Consider the following 15,916-nt stretch of genomic DNA (forward strand, 5'->3'; position numbering starts at 1 on the left):
CTTTGTGCAACCCTGTACAATGCACAACAAGGGCAGGCCTCAGGGGAATTCAAAACAGGAAGGGCAATTGCAAACATAAGTTTAAGGTATATAGGAAAACAGAAGCTTTTAGAATGGCAATGGCTTTTGCTCTGTTCCATACTTAGAAGCTGTTTTTTAAACTTTGTTATAGTTATTTAGCATTGTCTAAGTCTGTAGATACTGTTAAAAACTTCCCAACAGTTTAGTGCTCCCATGCAAGGACCAGAATCAAATGTATTGCAATATTTTGGCGTGTGGAACAAATAATCATTCAAGATACTGCTTTGCAGTATGTAACAGCAAACAGAAAAAAAACCAAAAAACCAAAACATTGTTGACAAATATAATTGTTTTTAAATATCACAGGTTGTATTTAAAAAGAAGTCAGAAGAATAAGGCAGTGTAGCCAATGCCAAAAAACTCTGGAGGAGTCTTAAGTTTTAGCATATTTGTACAACTCATTCAAAACTGATTTCTGAAAACTAAGAATCATCATTTCAGTTTTTGAAAACTTGATCCATAGCAGGATATTAGGAAATCACTTTATTGTAAAAATTAACATTAACCAAGAAAGTAAAACAAGAAAGTACTTATTGAGATTCTTAAGTTTACAGTCAGACTTAACTCCATTCTGTAAATGATTTTTCCCAAAGAAATCCTAAACAACATCATGATAGCAGAAAGCATTAAAAAAAACACCAGTAACTTTCAGCTTATAAGATTACAATATGGAAGTCTATTAAAACTTTAAATTACCATTTAACCTAAGTTATTTCTTCAAAGGAATAGAAGTTAAGAAGGTATAAGTACATATTTTATGTATATAAGTTCAAACTGGAATTAGAGATATTTTCACTGAATTCCTTTTTTCCAACATCAACACTAAGAACCATTACATCCTTCCAAGGAATGAGGAGTAACAACAAGAGTAAACTGAAAACCTTCAATCCCCTCTTCCCCAAACTGAGGTTCAACAGAGTTTAAAAGTAAAAGCTTCCACTGTATCCATCTTGAACCAAAAGCTGCAGCTGCCCGTAATGACCACTGTTTATGGGCTCTATCACCTTACCTGAAAGACAGCATGGGACCGGGAAGAGGAGGCGTTCAGATCTGTGGGATGCTGGGTCCTATTTCTGTTTCCATGATCCAACATCTGAAGGATTTCCTCTGCTGATTTAGGCTTTAAGAGTAGAGCACATGACAAACACAGGTTTCCTTTCTTTGCCATCAACTATATGAATACACTGATTCTAAAATACATTTACTTTAACATTAACTTTCAAAAAAAAAAAAAAAAAGCTTAAAATTTTACCTAGCTAGAAGTAAGAGAAATTTCCTGTTTTGGAACTAAGGCACATCAAACAAATATTCTCAGCTAAAAAGCAGTAAGGTATGTGGAGCAAGCACTTAAGTGCAGCATCTTAAATCAGAAAATATTTTTAGTTTAAAATTCAAACAAATCTAAAAGATTGCCCATAGTTAGAATCAGCCTCTTTTAAGAATGTCTGGACTTAAATTAGTATATCACTATTCAATGCATAAGTACAAGATAAGTTTTTTCCTCACAGGACTCAAGGTTTGGGAAGAAGGATGTTCACAGAGCTAGCTAAACTTAGAATATTGTTTCCTGTCACAGCATGTAACATATACAAGAAAGCTGCAAGAACATAGGTCCACAGGAATTGATATTCACATTGGAAAACTAAGTTCTATCACTGACCTTACAACAAATTGCTGTGCTGCAAAAGTAATTTACCATGGAAATCTTCAAACATGGTTATTTACAAACAAAAACAACCTTAAGATTTCACAGCTGTGTAGAGCTGGTAATGAAGGCAATGCCAAGATATTTTAGCCCAAAAAGAAATCTTCCAAAATTTGCTGGATAAGCAGCAAGCCAATTGCACCCTTTTCATAACAAGGACTGAATGCTTCTACATTTGCATTCAATGAGACTAGCAGATTTTTCCACAACGTGCTTTTAACTAATTAATTAGATTTTCAAGTTACTTGTGCTTATGGCCAGGAAAAAACCCACTAGGAAATTACCAAATTCAATACAACTCTCCCACAGAACAATGGGAATGTTTCTCAAATATCTCAAGCTCATTTTAAGTTTCTAGAGCTATTTACATACCTGATGCAATGTCAGACCTTGAACTACCACCCCTTGCTGGCCATCCTCACGAACAGCCAGAGGTCCAGAGTTGACCAGCAGATCACGAATCTGTTCATTGTAAACCTTTGAAAGGGAATTGACACGATTTTGTTAAAACATCCTCCCACAGCTGACAGAATTAAACCAGCAGAAATCAGTAGTCTTTTTTCATACTCCTTTAAGACAAAGTAGGAAATTAATGCTATAATTTTTTAAACACTTTTCCTATACCAAGCTTAAAATATTCAATTCAGATGATTTCTTTTTAGAATTTAGAAGAAATTCTTTTTAGTAAATAATCTTCAATCTTTACTGAAAAAAAACCTATTGTTTTTACAAAAACCAGTTTTGCAACAAACATGAATGCAAAGCAGTTATTTCTCTCCATTGTACATCACAATCCATACCTCAGCAACATTTCTTAGTTCACTACTTCTGTTAGAAGTTTTAAATCTCTTATTTCTTAGTCTGTGAAAGCATATGGCAAGGCAAATTTTCTCATCTCCTTCTACCCTTCCCAAATACCAACTAGAGTCCATGAAGACTTTTAGGGAGCTAAAAAGATAACCATTTTACTAGTACCATACAGCAGAGGTGCCAAAACATTCACTTGTAAAAAACAGAACATCATTTCGTTGTGCTTTTTCACAGCATTGCGGGATGTTACTGTGAAGTCCCAAAATACTACCCTGAAATGACATTTTCTTGTACACATCAACAGGTGCTCAGAGGCACGTAGTTGATCAGCAAGACACAAATCATGAACAATCAGTAACTATATTAGAAGTGGTGTGTTGTGATTGATGCCCCATGTGTGGAGACACAAGCCTAGACTCTATGTTTTCAGAAGACTGGTTTATTATCTTATGATATACATTATATTAAAATACTACATTAAAAACTGTACTAAAAGAACAGAGAGAAAAGATTTATCAGAAGGCTTGAAAGAACAGGAATAGAATGCATAACAAAATCCTGTGACTGCTCACGGCCTCGGCACAGCTAGCTGTGATTGGTCATCAATTGAAAACAATCCACAGGGACCAATGGAAGATGAACCTGTTGCATTCCACAGCAGCACAGAGTTATGGTTTACATTTCTCTCCTGAGGCTCTTTAACTTCCCAGGAGGGAAAAATCCTAGCAAAGGATTTTTCCTAAAACATCATTACTACAGTGGTGGTTGTTTTTGGGCAGCCTTCTGGAAATCAGTGACAGATGCCCAGGAACACCAAGTCTGCAGAGCAGAACACAGTTCCACTCCTGTAAGGACACATTCTATCAAGCCCCAGAAGGGACTAGAGGAAAGCAAAACCAGCTTGCTTCTATTTATAAAATAGGACTTATTAAAAGCAACATACCAAATGCAGGAACTCACCTCTAAATAAGAGACAGCGACGTCACATATTTTATCATCTTTGATTTGATCCATGCGTTTATAAAGTGTCACCATAGTTAAATACATGACTCCAGGGTCTTCAGGAGAACCTAACATTGTATGAGTCTTTCCAGCTCCTGTTGCACCATATGCAAGCACTGAATTTTTCCCAAAAAACAACAAAGCAAAAACATGTAGTTTATTTGTAAGCCAATCCAGAACACCAAAGGCAAATGAACATTCACAGACCTCTGTCATGCTGCACAACTGTTTCATAAATGGATAAAGATTCTTAGGCTTTATCTTTCAGATGTATAATTAGAGAGAGATGTTTCTAAATAACATTTTTGAATTTTCAGTTCAAAATTTGTTCACTGATACATCTCACGAAAATATTATTTACTTACTCTCATAACCTTAAGCCAACAACTTACTGCTGATAGGCATTTTATTTCCTCACCACATTCCAGCAGCCAATTAAGAAACCTCAAGGTCTTAAAGAGTTCATAAAGCAGTCACACACTCAGTGACACAATGCTTCTGCTTGAATAACTCTGGAGGATTATCATTAGCACATATATATCAGATAAAATTCCCTAGTCTGTGGATGGGTGGAATGTGGGAAAATGGAGATAGTGAAGAAGGTAATCCCAGCCCTAAAGGGTTACAGCTGTGCTAATTATCAAAGCCTGCCCTTAATAGGCCACAGCTAGATCCAGTTAGGGTGGGTATTGAAAAAGAGTAGGTTGGCTAACCAAGAAGTTAGATGGAGTTTGTTGGTTGTGCTGAGAAGAAGGAGTCAGTGCTGTGAGCAGCTGCCCATGAGAAATCACCGGGAAGGTATGAAACCTTTGCAATAAGATGGGAAGACAAGTCTATTATAACCTTAACACAAACTTATTTTTAAAACAGAGTAGGGATATCCTAACTTCCACATGCTAAAAAGTCAGCCTTTCATATCCATGAATTAAACCACAATGCTTTATTTCTATCTCAGGCTTTTTTAATGCCTCTACAGCTGCTGAACAGAACAGTAGAAACTGAGAGAAGTTCCCTAAAGTTTTTTAATTAAAAAAGATAAATAACAAAGTTACCTGTACAGTTATACCCATTTAAGAAGCCTTCAATGACATTTTTAGTAGTGTGCTCAAAAACTTCCAGCTGGGATGAGCTGCCATCAAAAACAGTATCAAACATGAACTTCAGATCTTTCCTTTGCCTTCTGTTAACATCCCTCTGGGTCACTCTCCTTCTGCTGAAGAAGCCGACTTCCTCCTCCTCTGGGTCAAAGACCAGCATGTGCTGGTCGATGACACGAACCACTCTCCTGAAGTTGCCCTGCCTTTCTTTGTCGTTCTCAGGGCGCACACGGACCACCACTTTGACATGGCTGCAAACATTTTCCTGGGCAGGAGTCATCCCTCCTGCTTCCAGGTCTTTTCAATGCGGGGGCTGAATCCTTTCTGCAGTTGACAGGAGAGGTTTTATTTGCAATGAGCCTTTCACCCTTCCAAGCAGTCACAGCTTGCTCAGGCCCCTGTGCTGGGCCCACCCATGGCGTGTCAAGGGCTGCCCAAGGAGACTTGGGCAAACTCCGAGATGGCCTCAAAAGGCGACTGAGCCCAGCTTCCAGAGAGCCAGCCAGCACTGCCCCGGGGAATTCCCGAGTTTATTTCACTGTTTAAACTGCTAACTGGCCTCTACAGCCTTTCCTCCACACCAGACCGAGCTTTCAGGCGGCACACCGCATTGCTGCGCACCAGAGCAAGCGGGTTTTGCTCTTCAGCACCAAGAGGCGCTGCCCGTGCTGCCCTCCCCGGATTGAGAGAGTCGGAGCGGGATTGGCGTTAAGGGGCCTGGCCGGGGCTGCAGCAAGCGGCACCCAGCGCCATTCCCTTGGAACAGCCCGTTTCTGCCGCGAGCAGCGCCGCCGGGCTCGCCCCAGCAGCGGACACGGCCGAGGCTCGCAGCGCCGCCGCCGCCGCTCCGGGGCCAGCTCGCCTCGCCCAGCCCAGCCCGGCGTTCCCGGCCGCTCCTCACCCAGCGCGGCCGGCTCTTGCTCGGGGCACGCCGCCAGCCTCGGCCCTGCGGCCGCAGAATCGCCCCGTGCCGGCCGCAGAGACGCCTGCCCGCCGACCCTGCGGGCCGGGCCCGTTCCCGGTGTCACCCCCGGCCGTGCCCTCAGTGTTCCGCTGTTTCTCTTACCCCGGCCGTGCCCTCAGTGTTCCGCTGTTTCTCTTACCCCGGCCGTGCCCTCACCGCTCCCGGTCTCCGCCGCACCCACTGCCAGCCACCGGCCGCGGAATTCAAACAGCGGGCCGGCCGCGCTCCTCGCCTCCTCATTGGCTGAGCGCCGTGGCGTCAGCAGAGCGGGGCCGCGGGGAGGGGCCAGGAAGGGAAGGTGGAGGCGGCGGCCTGCAGCCGTGCCCGCTGCCCCTCCGGGCGAGCGCGGTGTAAAACGGAATAAAACACAACCCGCGCGCCCTGGTGAGGAGGAATCTCCGGGCGTGCGGAGCAGGGGCCGGAGCAGAGCCCCTGGCGTTCCCCGGGGCACGGCCGGGCTCGGCCGCTGCTCGCCCTCAGCAGCGGGGCCGGCACAGGAGGGGAAGGGAGAAAGGCACAGACCCGGCTGGAGGGAGAGAGCTCGGCAGCCGAGGCGGGAGCTGGGCACGGCAGCCGGGCACGGGGAATGCCTTCCCGTGGGGCAGCCGGCCCCGGGAGAGCAGGGCCCGGCCCGGGGCCAGTCCATGTCCCTGGAACGCGGTGCCGCCAGCCCATCCTGCTCTGCCCCCTTCCCTCTGCAGCCCTCGGGGCACCCGGCCCGGCCGTGTCTGCGCCCTGCCGTGCTCAGCAGGAGCCCAGAGCAGCCCCTGGGGAGGAAAGGAGCCCCACTGCAGAGCACACCGTGCGGATACACGGCTTTCTGCAGGCGCGCCTGGTGTGCTGCAGAACGCACCTCTCAAAGTCACAGGGATGTGCACTTGCAGATTTAAAGTGGGGGAATTACAGCCAAGTCCCTGTAGTCGTCCTGTCTTTGAAGCAAAGACTACAAATTAGATTTTGCCAACCTACCTCACTGCTCAATGAAAAGTCTGTTGCACTAAGTCCGCACATAAAGAAAATACCTGGAATGCATAATTACTCAAAATACAATATAGAAGGAAAAAAGGGGATATTTTTCTTTCCGAGTCTCAGAAAAAACACTAGATGAGATATTCCTAGTTGTGTAAAAAGGTTTGGAGAAATTTCTCCTTAACCCACACCACTGAATCACCCTTGTCAGGCTCCATCTGTAGAATTCTTACTCATGAAAATAATATAGGCCTCATGTTTTCTCCAGTGAGTTTTCAACCTTTGCATTTCACTTGAAAAATAAGAGAAAAAGCGAATCTCAGAAGCCTGATTTGGTCATTTCTAGCAGTGTGGAAAGGGGCAGACATAGAAGGAGAATATTTTTTAATTGGAAGAAGATGAAAGGTTGTGAGATGACATGAATGTCAGACTTTATCAGTAAAATTAAATGTGTAGTATTTAACATGTGTGAAGTCATGCTTCCAATAAGAATATTTGATATCCAAGAGATTTGTCCATTTTACAATAATAGAACTGCAACAAATGAGACCAGAATTAAAACCTTATATTGAAAATTATCTGTTTCTAAACTAATAAGTGCTGGAATAAAGCATCAGTTTCTCAAGAACGTTCTCATATCTGAAGCAGAACATCATGCCTGCTGATTTGTGCAGACAGATACAAGCTGGAGAAGGTAGTAACCATGCCATATAACCAAGCAGGGAAGAAACAGTTACATGTACTGTAAGCAGGAAGAGACAGTTATATATAATTATAGCTTTATAATATATTATATAATATATATAATATAAGCATATATAATATGAGATTATATGTAGTAATAATATTTTATAAAAAATCGTTTGCTAGGATTTCTCCCTCCTGGGAATCTGAGAAGCCCCAGGAAAGGAATGTAAACAATAACTCTGTGCTGCTGTGGAATGCCACAGGTGCATCTTCCATTGGTCCCTGTGGATTGTTTTCAATTGATGACCAATCACAGCCACTGTGCCGAGGCTGTGAGCAGTCACAGGATTTTGTTATGCATTCTATTCCTGTTCTTTCAAGCCTTCTGATAAATCTTTTCTCTCTGTTCTTTTAGTACAGTTTTAATGTAGTATTTTAATATAATGTATATCATAAGATAATAAACCAGTCTTCTGAAACATGGAGTCAGAACTCATGTCCCCACACATGGGGCACCAAACACAACAATTATATACATATAATACTAGTGTATATGCAATACCATATGTAGTATTATATGCTATATAATATACTACATATATATATAGTACTATATATATATATATATATATATATAAAAATACTAGTTCTATATAATATTGGCTTTAAGTATGTATGGTCACACACCATGGAGTGTGAGACATTTCTCCACATCCTCTGATAGAACTAAGGGTAAGAGGTCAGCATATCTATTTTTCTTGGTGAAGGGCTGTTTAAAGAAAAACCTGTGTTGTGTATGGCAAAACGAATGAGGGTCTTTGCCTAGCATATGCATTTAGGTTTCCACTTCATTTAATTCTGATGTGTTTTTAAATTCCTGTCTATTTTCACAACCAAAGACCTGATTCTATATTACATACCTCATAAAACCTGTCCATAGTCTTTACAGTTCATAGTTGAAAAATGAACAGATAAACCATAAAATTAGTTGAATTTCATTATGTAGGAAAAGTTGAAAAATAGCAAAATAGGTTACTGGAAAACTGATTACTATTTTTTAAAATTAGTTTATGCTAAATTAAAAATAAGAGACATTAAAGAGAAAATGTCAAACTCTGAAATAAAAATGGTCAGTGATGACTAGGAAAGCTATCACATGAGCATATTAATAAGACATGTAACTGAAAATAAAAGTGGCTCAGATTAAATAATGGAAGGTAAATTAATGACAGGAAAATCTGCTACTTTTCCCAAAAGTAGAGCTGGAAGCTAAAGAAATAACTATTTATTTTAAGTATTGGAGAATAGGCAGTGGAATTATTGAGGGTGTGAAGAGAGTGTACTGGCGTGAAAATAAATTTTGGGAAAACACCACTAGAAATATTAAAGCAAGCTCTTTTGTGGCTTCAGCAATAAAGATTAAAACCAGCTTGTCCTGGTTTCAAAGTGTAAAGAGCTGTTGCCTTCAAGGTTGTACAAGTAGCAATCTCATAGAAAGCCAAAGGAATCAGAAAAAATGTAGTGCCTTTCTGGAGAGGAGGAGGGATTGGTGGAGATGAAGTGACTGCCCCTAGAAGGTCCATCCCCCTCCCTCCCCTGAGCAGCAGAGAGGGGAGTGGAAAATGCAGTTATCTGACAGCTCAAGCTGTGCAGCTCTACTGCCCAGACAATTCAACAAGGAGCAGATCCACAAGAAGAAAAAAAAAGGTGTCTCATAACGGCCCAGCCCCAAACTGAGCAAGAGCAAAGGACCAAATCCAAATTCCACAAGTATGGAAGACTTGGAGGATTTGAATATTGGTTAATTTAATTTCATTTAAGGGAGCTGTTTCAGGCACATGTTATTCATATGAAAAAAGTGTTTTGGTGATGGGACTATTAAATCCTCAGTTTTATATTTCTTATCTGCTGGGGGTTTGTTATTTCTAGTATCACTGCTACCAAATTCACACTCTGTACAAGCATCAAACAGTGCAATAGAAATTATGACCCAGGCCATTAAGAGCAGAAAAACAAACTTTCCCAGATAACAAACACTATTAAAAGATTTTTTAAAATGGATAGAGGGAAGAAGTGAACCTGGACAGGTGTTCCACTTCTGCACATGACAGAAATAGCGGGAATAAAATTACTAAGAATATGTCCTAAAGGTTTGGTGCTGAAAAAGAGGAGCCATAACTAAAAAATTTTTTCCTGACTTTTGTAACATGGTTCTAAATTTTCATAACTTCAAAAATGCCTTAACTTTATTAGAAATATCCTCTTCAATCACAAACTATCTCACAAGATACTCTCCTGCTTTTCATACATCACTCTTCCCCCTTACCAACTTTCCTGCCCTTCTGATAAAGTTTATTGTCACCTGAGTTGTGGCAATTCAAAGCATTTATGGAAATATGCTGTAGTGCACTCAGTTAAACTTTTCAGTTTAAATAACAAACTGGAAAAGCCTGAAGCTTTTTTCCTAACCCAGGCAACTCCATATGCAGGAGTTGGCACAACCAAAACTGTGGCATGGGGTCAGGAACAACTGCCTAGAAACAAAAGCCTCTAAAATTGGGTTTCTGGCTTAAAAGAAGAAAGAATCCTACCAGAGCTTGCAGGTAGGAAGGATGAATTAAACAGAGATGTTGAAAAAGCACCATGATACTCATACTCTAATACAATCTGTAAGTGGGCCAGCATAACTCACTCAACTGATATAAAAAAAGAATCTCTGGCATGTTACAGAAATACTCATGAATAAAAGAAAAAAAAAGCTTCCTTTATAATGTTAGCAGTGAATATCTAGTGTGGCTCTTAAAATCCCATTCTTATGCACAGAACTGGATAAACAAGAGAAAGAATGGCCTTGGATCCTTACCCTTTATTTGCCTTGAATGTCACTCGGAGAACAAAGATACTAGACTTCTTCACCTTGTCCCCTTCTTTTGTGAGAAAGGACATCTGCAACATATTTATGGAAAAAATGATGCACTATGTAATGAAAAAACCTCTCGATGTATGTGCATGGTAGGTAAAAGAATTTGTGGGCTGAATTTACACTGACAAAGTTAAGTCAGCTCTTCAGAAAGGATGATTTGTTGTTTGCTATGCCTGTGTCTGCTATGCCTCATTCTGGCCAGGAGAGGGTTAATTTTTGCAGTGGCCAGGAGGGGCCATGGCCAGAACCCAGAGGGTATTTTACACCACCTCATGTCATTTTCTGGGCATGGGGAGAGGGTCCTTTCCAGGGCAGGGCAGTGTGGGGGCAGTCAGGTATTGTCCCTTATCCTGCAGTACCATGGTGAGAATTCCCGTGGGAATCCCTTGCCTCCCTTGTGCACTTTGGCTGTTAATTTGTTGGTTACTTTTTATTTTCCTATCCCATTGCCATTTCCTGTAAATTGTTCTTACCTCAACCCATGGTCTTTGCCTTCTGTGCTTCCTACACAGTGCCCCGCAAGGAGTGGAGCGAGGCAGGGAGTGGAACAAGCATCGCGTGTTTTGGGGTGGTTCCAGTGGGAACACCGAATTCTGGAGTGCCATTCCAAAATCCAGCAGCCATGTTTGGTGCACAGTGTGGGTCACACAGAGTTGAGATGCCAGCAGACCTGCCCAGAGCAGGCTGGAAACAAGTTAGATCTCAGCATTTGCTGTGTTGGGTCTGGTGGTGTGGCCGTGGCCCCTGACCCTGTGCCCACCTCAGTGCTCCTTGTCCAGGCAGGGAGAGGGCTCAGGATGGCTGTGCTGTGCAGTATCAGTTTATGGCATGGTGACACCAGGGGCAATGAAGGTGTTTTGGGATGTGGGTGCAGTGCTGCTCTCCTGCCCTTACCTCAGGCACTACTTTTGGGAGTCCATTAATAATCATATCCATCGTGTGGATCCAGGGGAGGGTGATTTTTCCCAATCTTTTACCTCCTTTTCCTCCTTCAGGCCTGTTATAACAACTTTTGAGACTTGAATTCCCTTTGGATGGTGAGGAAAGCATATTCTTGTTCCTATGTCTTCCAGGTCTCCTCAGTGGGGCCCATACCACTTTTAGAGTAATGAAAGAGATTTCTAGGGAGATGTGCCTCAAGAGTGGGTAGGCATGACTGGCATGGAGTGTGGGAGAAAATGGGTCATCTTCTGAAGGATTGTTGTGCTCCAGTGGTTTGGAAGTTCACTCCTAAACAAGTACAGGACCCTGATAAAGTGGCAGAATATTTGAAAAAAATAAATGCTGCGGCAATTCCACAGAGGCAGGGAGAATACCACTCCTAAACCATGACAGACTGTTTTTTTAGTCCACTCCTTCACAATCTTTTATAAATATGTACATATTAAAGAGTTCTTGATGTACATGTAAGGAAAAGTATGAATTACTTGAACCTCACTGACATAGGAAGGTGTAAAAGGTTTCTCTACTGTCTGTAAAACTTCCAACAGCCTTCGACCAGTTAAAGCACCTTGACCTGGCATAAAGTGTTTACTCATCCACACTGTGAACCAAAGTGGGGAACTGATCTCACTGACATGTGTCCAGCAGAGAAAGTAATAGGATTGAGCTGGCTGAACTCCTCAGCTGCACAGCTAGCTGCCTGAGCACACTGAAAGGGAATGAGAGGAATTAGCAGCTGGAGGTGGAGCCTAATGCAGCCTAATTAAACCACACTGCTCCTGAAACATATGTACAGCCCAGATCAGCCTCAGGCCTCCTGAGTGTTGGTTAAATGTTAGACAATACCACAGTGCTGCAGCTTACTTTGCTTATTTTTTAGCAGATAGCTTCACTCCAGTACAGATCTTTTGACACGATTTTTAGGTCGTGGACAGCAATGAACCTTGTCATTTTTACAATGTTAAGGTGTGTGCCATAGGATTATATTTGCCTTACTTAAACTAACAGTTTAGATATGAATGTTTAAACAGGCACATTATTCGTAGGACTGCATGTTTGAAACACATCTGGGTTGCTTTCAGGTTTTTTTTTTCTGTGCAGCTGTTGGGTAAATTGAGAAAGCGAAACTAAAAGGAGCGCATTAAACAGGCACCCAAAGCCTGGGTATTCCTTTGATGACATATGGAACTGATAACTGCACCGAGAACAAAGCTGGGAACGCCTCAGGATGCAGTAAGATGAGCCAAGAAAAATGAAATAAATAATCCTTAGGAAAAAAAAAAGTCCTAACAAGAATACACAGTGCTATGATTTGACTGAAGGAAACTGACATTTGCAGGGATTTAAGAAGAAACCTGTAAGAACTCTTCTCCCTGATGGTGCTGGGACTTGTGATACTTTCATGAGACTTCACGTGTTTTACAACATGAAATAACTCACAGTTCCTACATTTTTTTAACCTTTTCCCTTAAAACTCAAAGGCAAGATGCAATAAATCTTCCAGACTATTCTAGAAAATGAGACGTGTGTGTGGTGTGCATGCCCGAACCAAGATGTACAGCTTCACTAATCAGGGATAGCAAGTCATGGTACCTATTAACTACTGAATAATGGGACACATTCTTCCTTTCCTGACCCCTTATTTGTCTTTAAGGAATCCACCTGAAAGGAAGTTTAAAATGTTCAGCTGCTCATCTTTTTGTCTTTGTGTATGTTTATTGAAAATGGTAACGTGCTTCTGTATAATTTTGTAACAGACATTTTTATAAAACCTACCAACATTGCAACTTTCTACTCCATGTAAAGTTAAAATGAATATTGTAATTTTCTATCATAATACTTATATAATTAACATGTGGCAGGGTAAGCTGCTGTAACATGGGCTCTTATACAAACCTGAGGTTATACAGATAATTAGAGGCTGACAGGACTCTACCACCTGACCCTTCAGGGCACAAACAAGAGCAGCTGTGCTAAGCTTTTGCTCTAAACTGCCCCTTGGAAAAGTTGCTCTCTCTCCACTGACTGCTCTGAGAAGTGAGGGAGATTTATCCCATGCTATAATTAGCTGGTGTGCATTCCTGCTCAGTACCAATGCAGAGATGTCCATCAACATCAGTCAAATTTCTACTCCATCTTCAGCTACTACAGTGCCATTTGTGAAAATATTTCACATTAAGAATTCTGCTATATTGCCTGCTCGATAGAAAAAAGAGATTCATAGCCTCATTTCATAATTCTCATTTAAAATTTAATTTTTAGTATTAAATATGTAAATCTGCTACCCATAAATAATTCCCAAATGTTAGTGGAATAATTTTGCACACTGCTTTCATGTACCTGGTGTGATTCTTGGAGTAGTCCTGTGCAGGGCCGGGAGCTGGACACCAATGATCCTTGGGGGTCCCTTCCAACTCAGGATGTTCTGTGCCTCTATGATTTTAATTTAACCTTCAAAGTGAAACAGAAAAATAAAATGTGTTCATATCTGGTTTTGGAGGGTAAACTCTTTTTGAACAACCACAGTATCCATATATAAAAGTATATCATTACTATTTCAAGCAGCTTGGAAAAATACATAATTGGTCACAATGTAGTATTGAAATTAAAAGAAAATATTTAGGTGGTATTCTTGAAACCAAACTAACTTTTTTGGGAAACTTAAACAAGTTTCTTGATGTGCCTGAAACATCAGACAAAAAAACCCCAATACACAGAAATGGATTAAAGCACAGTCTAAGAATTTTCATGTAAAGCAAAACAAAGCGGTGCAACTATCTAAATGTGAGAAGGAAATCTTAAGAGCTCTTGGGAAAGCAGGTGGGATGAGAAAGCAGAAGGGAGCAGTCACACAGAGAGCCCAGAGCCCGTGTGAGGCAGAGTCCCAGACAAAGCTCTGGAATTGGCCATGTGTTCAGGCTGGGCTGGGGAGAGGAAATCCCGTCCTAGCAAGGACAGCTTTGGAATCTTGGTTCCACGGACGCTCCTCCCAGTTCAGCACCACCTTTTCCAGCTTTCTGCTCTTCACTTGTTACCCACCACATTACCCTCAAGCTGCTGCTTATGAAATCATGTCAGCTCCATCAATTTGGCCTGAAAACGAGCCTTGGAAAATAACTCCACAGGACAGGAATGAACTGCTGACATCATGGCAAGAACAGCCTGACCTGACACTCCTGCTGAGAGGAACAGATGTAATAATGTTGTCATAAATGAGCAAATAATTGTTGATGGTGATTTTACAAGGGTTCAGTTCTCAACAAACGGGTTCTACACAAAGCAAACAGAAAGAGCCATTTTATTTAGTTTTCTTGGAAGAGATCTCTGATTGGACTAAAAACGTGGTGTTTACTTACACCTTGTGTTCTAAAAGAGGAAATACAGGGTTTGTGCCAATATTGTATGTTTCCTGCTTTTTTTAAATGGGAAAATGAATGCCAATTTTTGTATTTGACTCTGCCCTTTCTAGCCTGTAATAAGCTGTGTTGGCACAAACCAGAAAGTTGAAATGGATGAATACTTTCTTCTGAGCTAAATCTGAACGTTAATAGAAATAAAACATGTTAATTTTGGTAGGTAAATCCCACACATAATAGCTCTCTGACCCGGGGGAAAAACCAGGGTGAAAATACAATGCAAATTATTCAACTTTGAAGGTCGATTTTCAAACTCTGTAGAAACTTGTCTTTTAACCTACCTTGTGGCAATGAATGTCTGAGGAGTAAGTGCAAGTGAAGAAGATCAATAAGCTCCACGGGTTCTCTGGACAGACACCAGAAAAGTTTGTACTTACCTGAAAAGGGTCTGTCAGTCATAAAGATGGAGTTCTAAATGTGCTGTCACTGAACCTGTCTTCCTGTCTCCTCCAGGTGACTCAAATATTTCGTCTTCACACAGAACATCTGAGTATCAGGGGAAGGGGGAGAAAAATAAATGAGGTACATTTCTGTTAGATTTAGGTTTTCTTATCCATTTTAAATAATTTTTTTATCAAATACTTTAACTTGTGCAGAAGTAATATGAAAACAGATGGTAACAGGAAAATCCTAAGAGGGAGTCCAGAGAACTAGGCTGCAGATATTGGATGGGGAAGAACGTCAAATACTTTAACTTGTGCAGCAGTAATATGAAAACAGATGATAACAGGAAAATCCTAAGAGGGAGTCCAGAGAACTAGGCTGCAGATATTGGATGGGGAAGAACTGAGAAACTTGGGCAGCAATCCTTACCCATCCCCCTGGACAGTGAGGAATTATAAAGAACACATTATTTCCACTTCCATTCTATCAAAGATTTGCTCATATACTAAGCTGATCATGTCTTAACTCAAAGAACTACCTAGATTTCCCATTATTCATACCTTACGTTGCAGTGATAACAAACTCCAATGTTGAAGAGATTTTCTTTTTGCCCACCAACACTCCTTTTTCTCCAAACATATAAGTACATACTTACTTGAGTTTACAGATTTATGCATTCCAAAGTTATGTGAATGCATTTCCAAAAAACTAAGCTACAGCTAAGAAAAAGAATTTTAAAACTGCCTAAGTGTATTCAGGCAGAAGAAGAAATAAGCAAAAATATTCAATTAATGGCAGCACTTGAGAGCCCAGTCCATGCCTTAGAAGGCAGGATTTTGCCATCCTTTATGTAAAGGGTAAGACAAACAAGGTATGACAACCCTGCTCCTAGTTAGCCTGAAGCAATACTACTGCCAAACAGGCAGTACCCAAAAG

The 15,916-nt window shown here is 41.2% G+C and overlaps 1 protein-coding gene across 6 annotated transcripts in view; it reads right to left on the reverse strand.

Annotated features, from left to right (window-relative positions):
- Positions 1–6,721, reverse strand: part of KIF18A (kinesin family member 18A) — a 32,541-nt gene extending 25,820 nt beyond the window's left edge. The window contains exons 1-5 of one of the 6 annotated variants that reach the window (XM_039725177.1): positions 5,799–5,858; positions 4,651–5,019; positions 3,557–3,714; positions 2,159–2,263; positions 1,091–1,201 (exon numbers count right to left, since the gene is read on the reverse strand). In XM_039725177.1, the coding sequence (XP_039581111.1) occupies positions 1,091–1,201; positions 2,159–2,263; positions 3,557–3,714; positions 4,651–4,975 (699 nt within the window). In that variant the 5' untranslated portion in view covers positions 4,976–5,019; positions 5,799–5,858. Of the gene's footprint in view, positions 1–1,090; positions 1,202–2,158; positions 2,264–3,556; positions 3,715–4,016; positions 4,160–4,650; positions 5,020–5,724; positions 5,859–6,628 lie in introns of those variants that run through there. The other 5 variants (XM_039725178.1, XM_039725180.1, XM_039725179.1 and 2 more) reach the window with 5 other exon arrangements.
- Positions 6,722–15,916: the final 9,195 nt, after the last annotated feature.

Source organism: Passer montanus, unplaced genomic scaffold (assembly GCF_014805655.1).
Source record: "Passer montanus isolate IOZ18808 unplaced genomic scaffold, ASM1480565v1 scaffold54, whole genome shotgun sequence".
Taxonomy (NCBI): domain Eukaryota; kingdom Metazoa; phylum Chordata; class Aves; order Passeriformes; family Passeridae; genus Passer; species Passer montanus.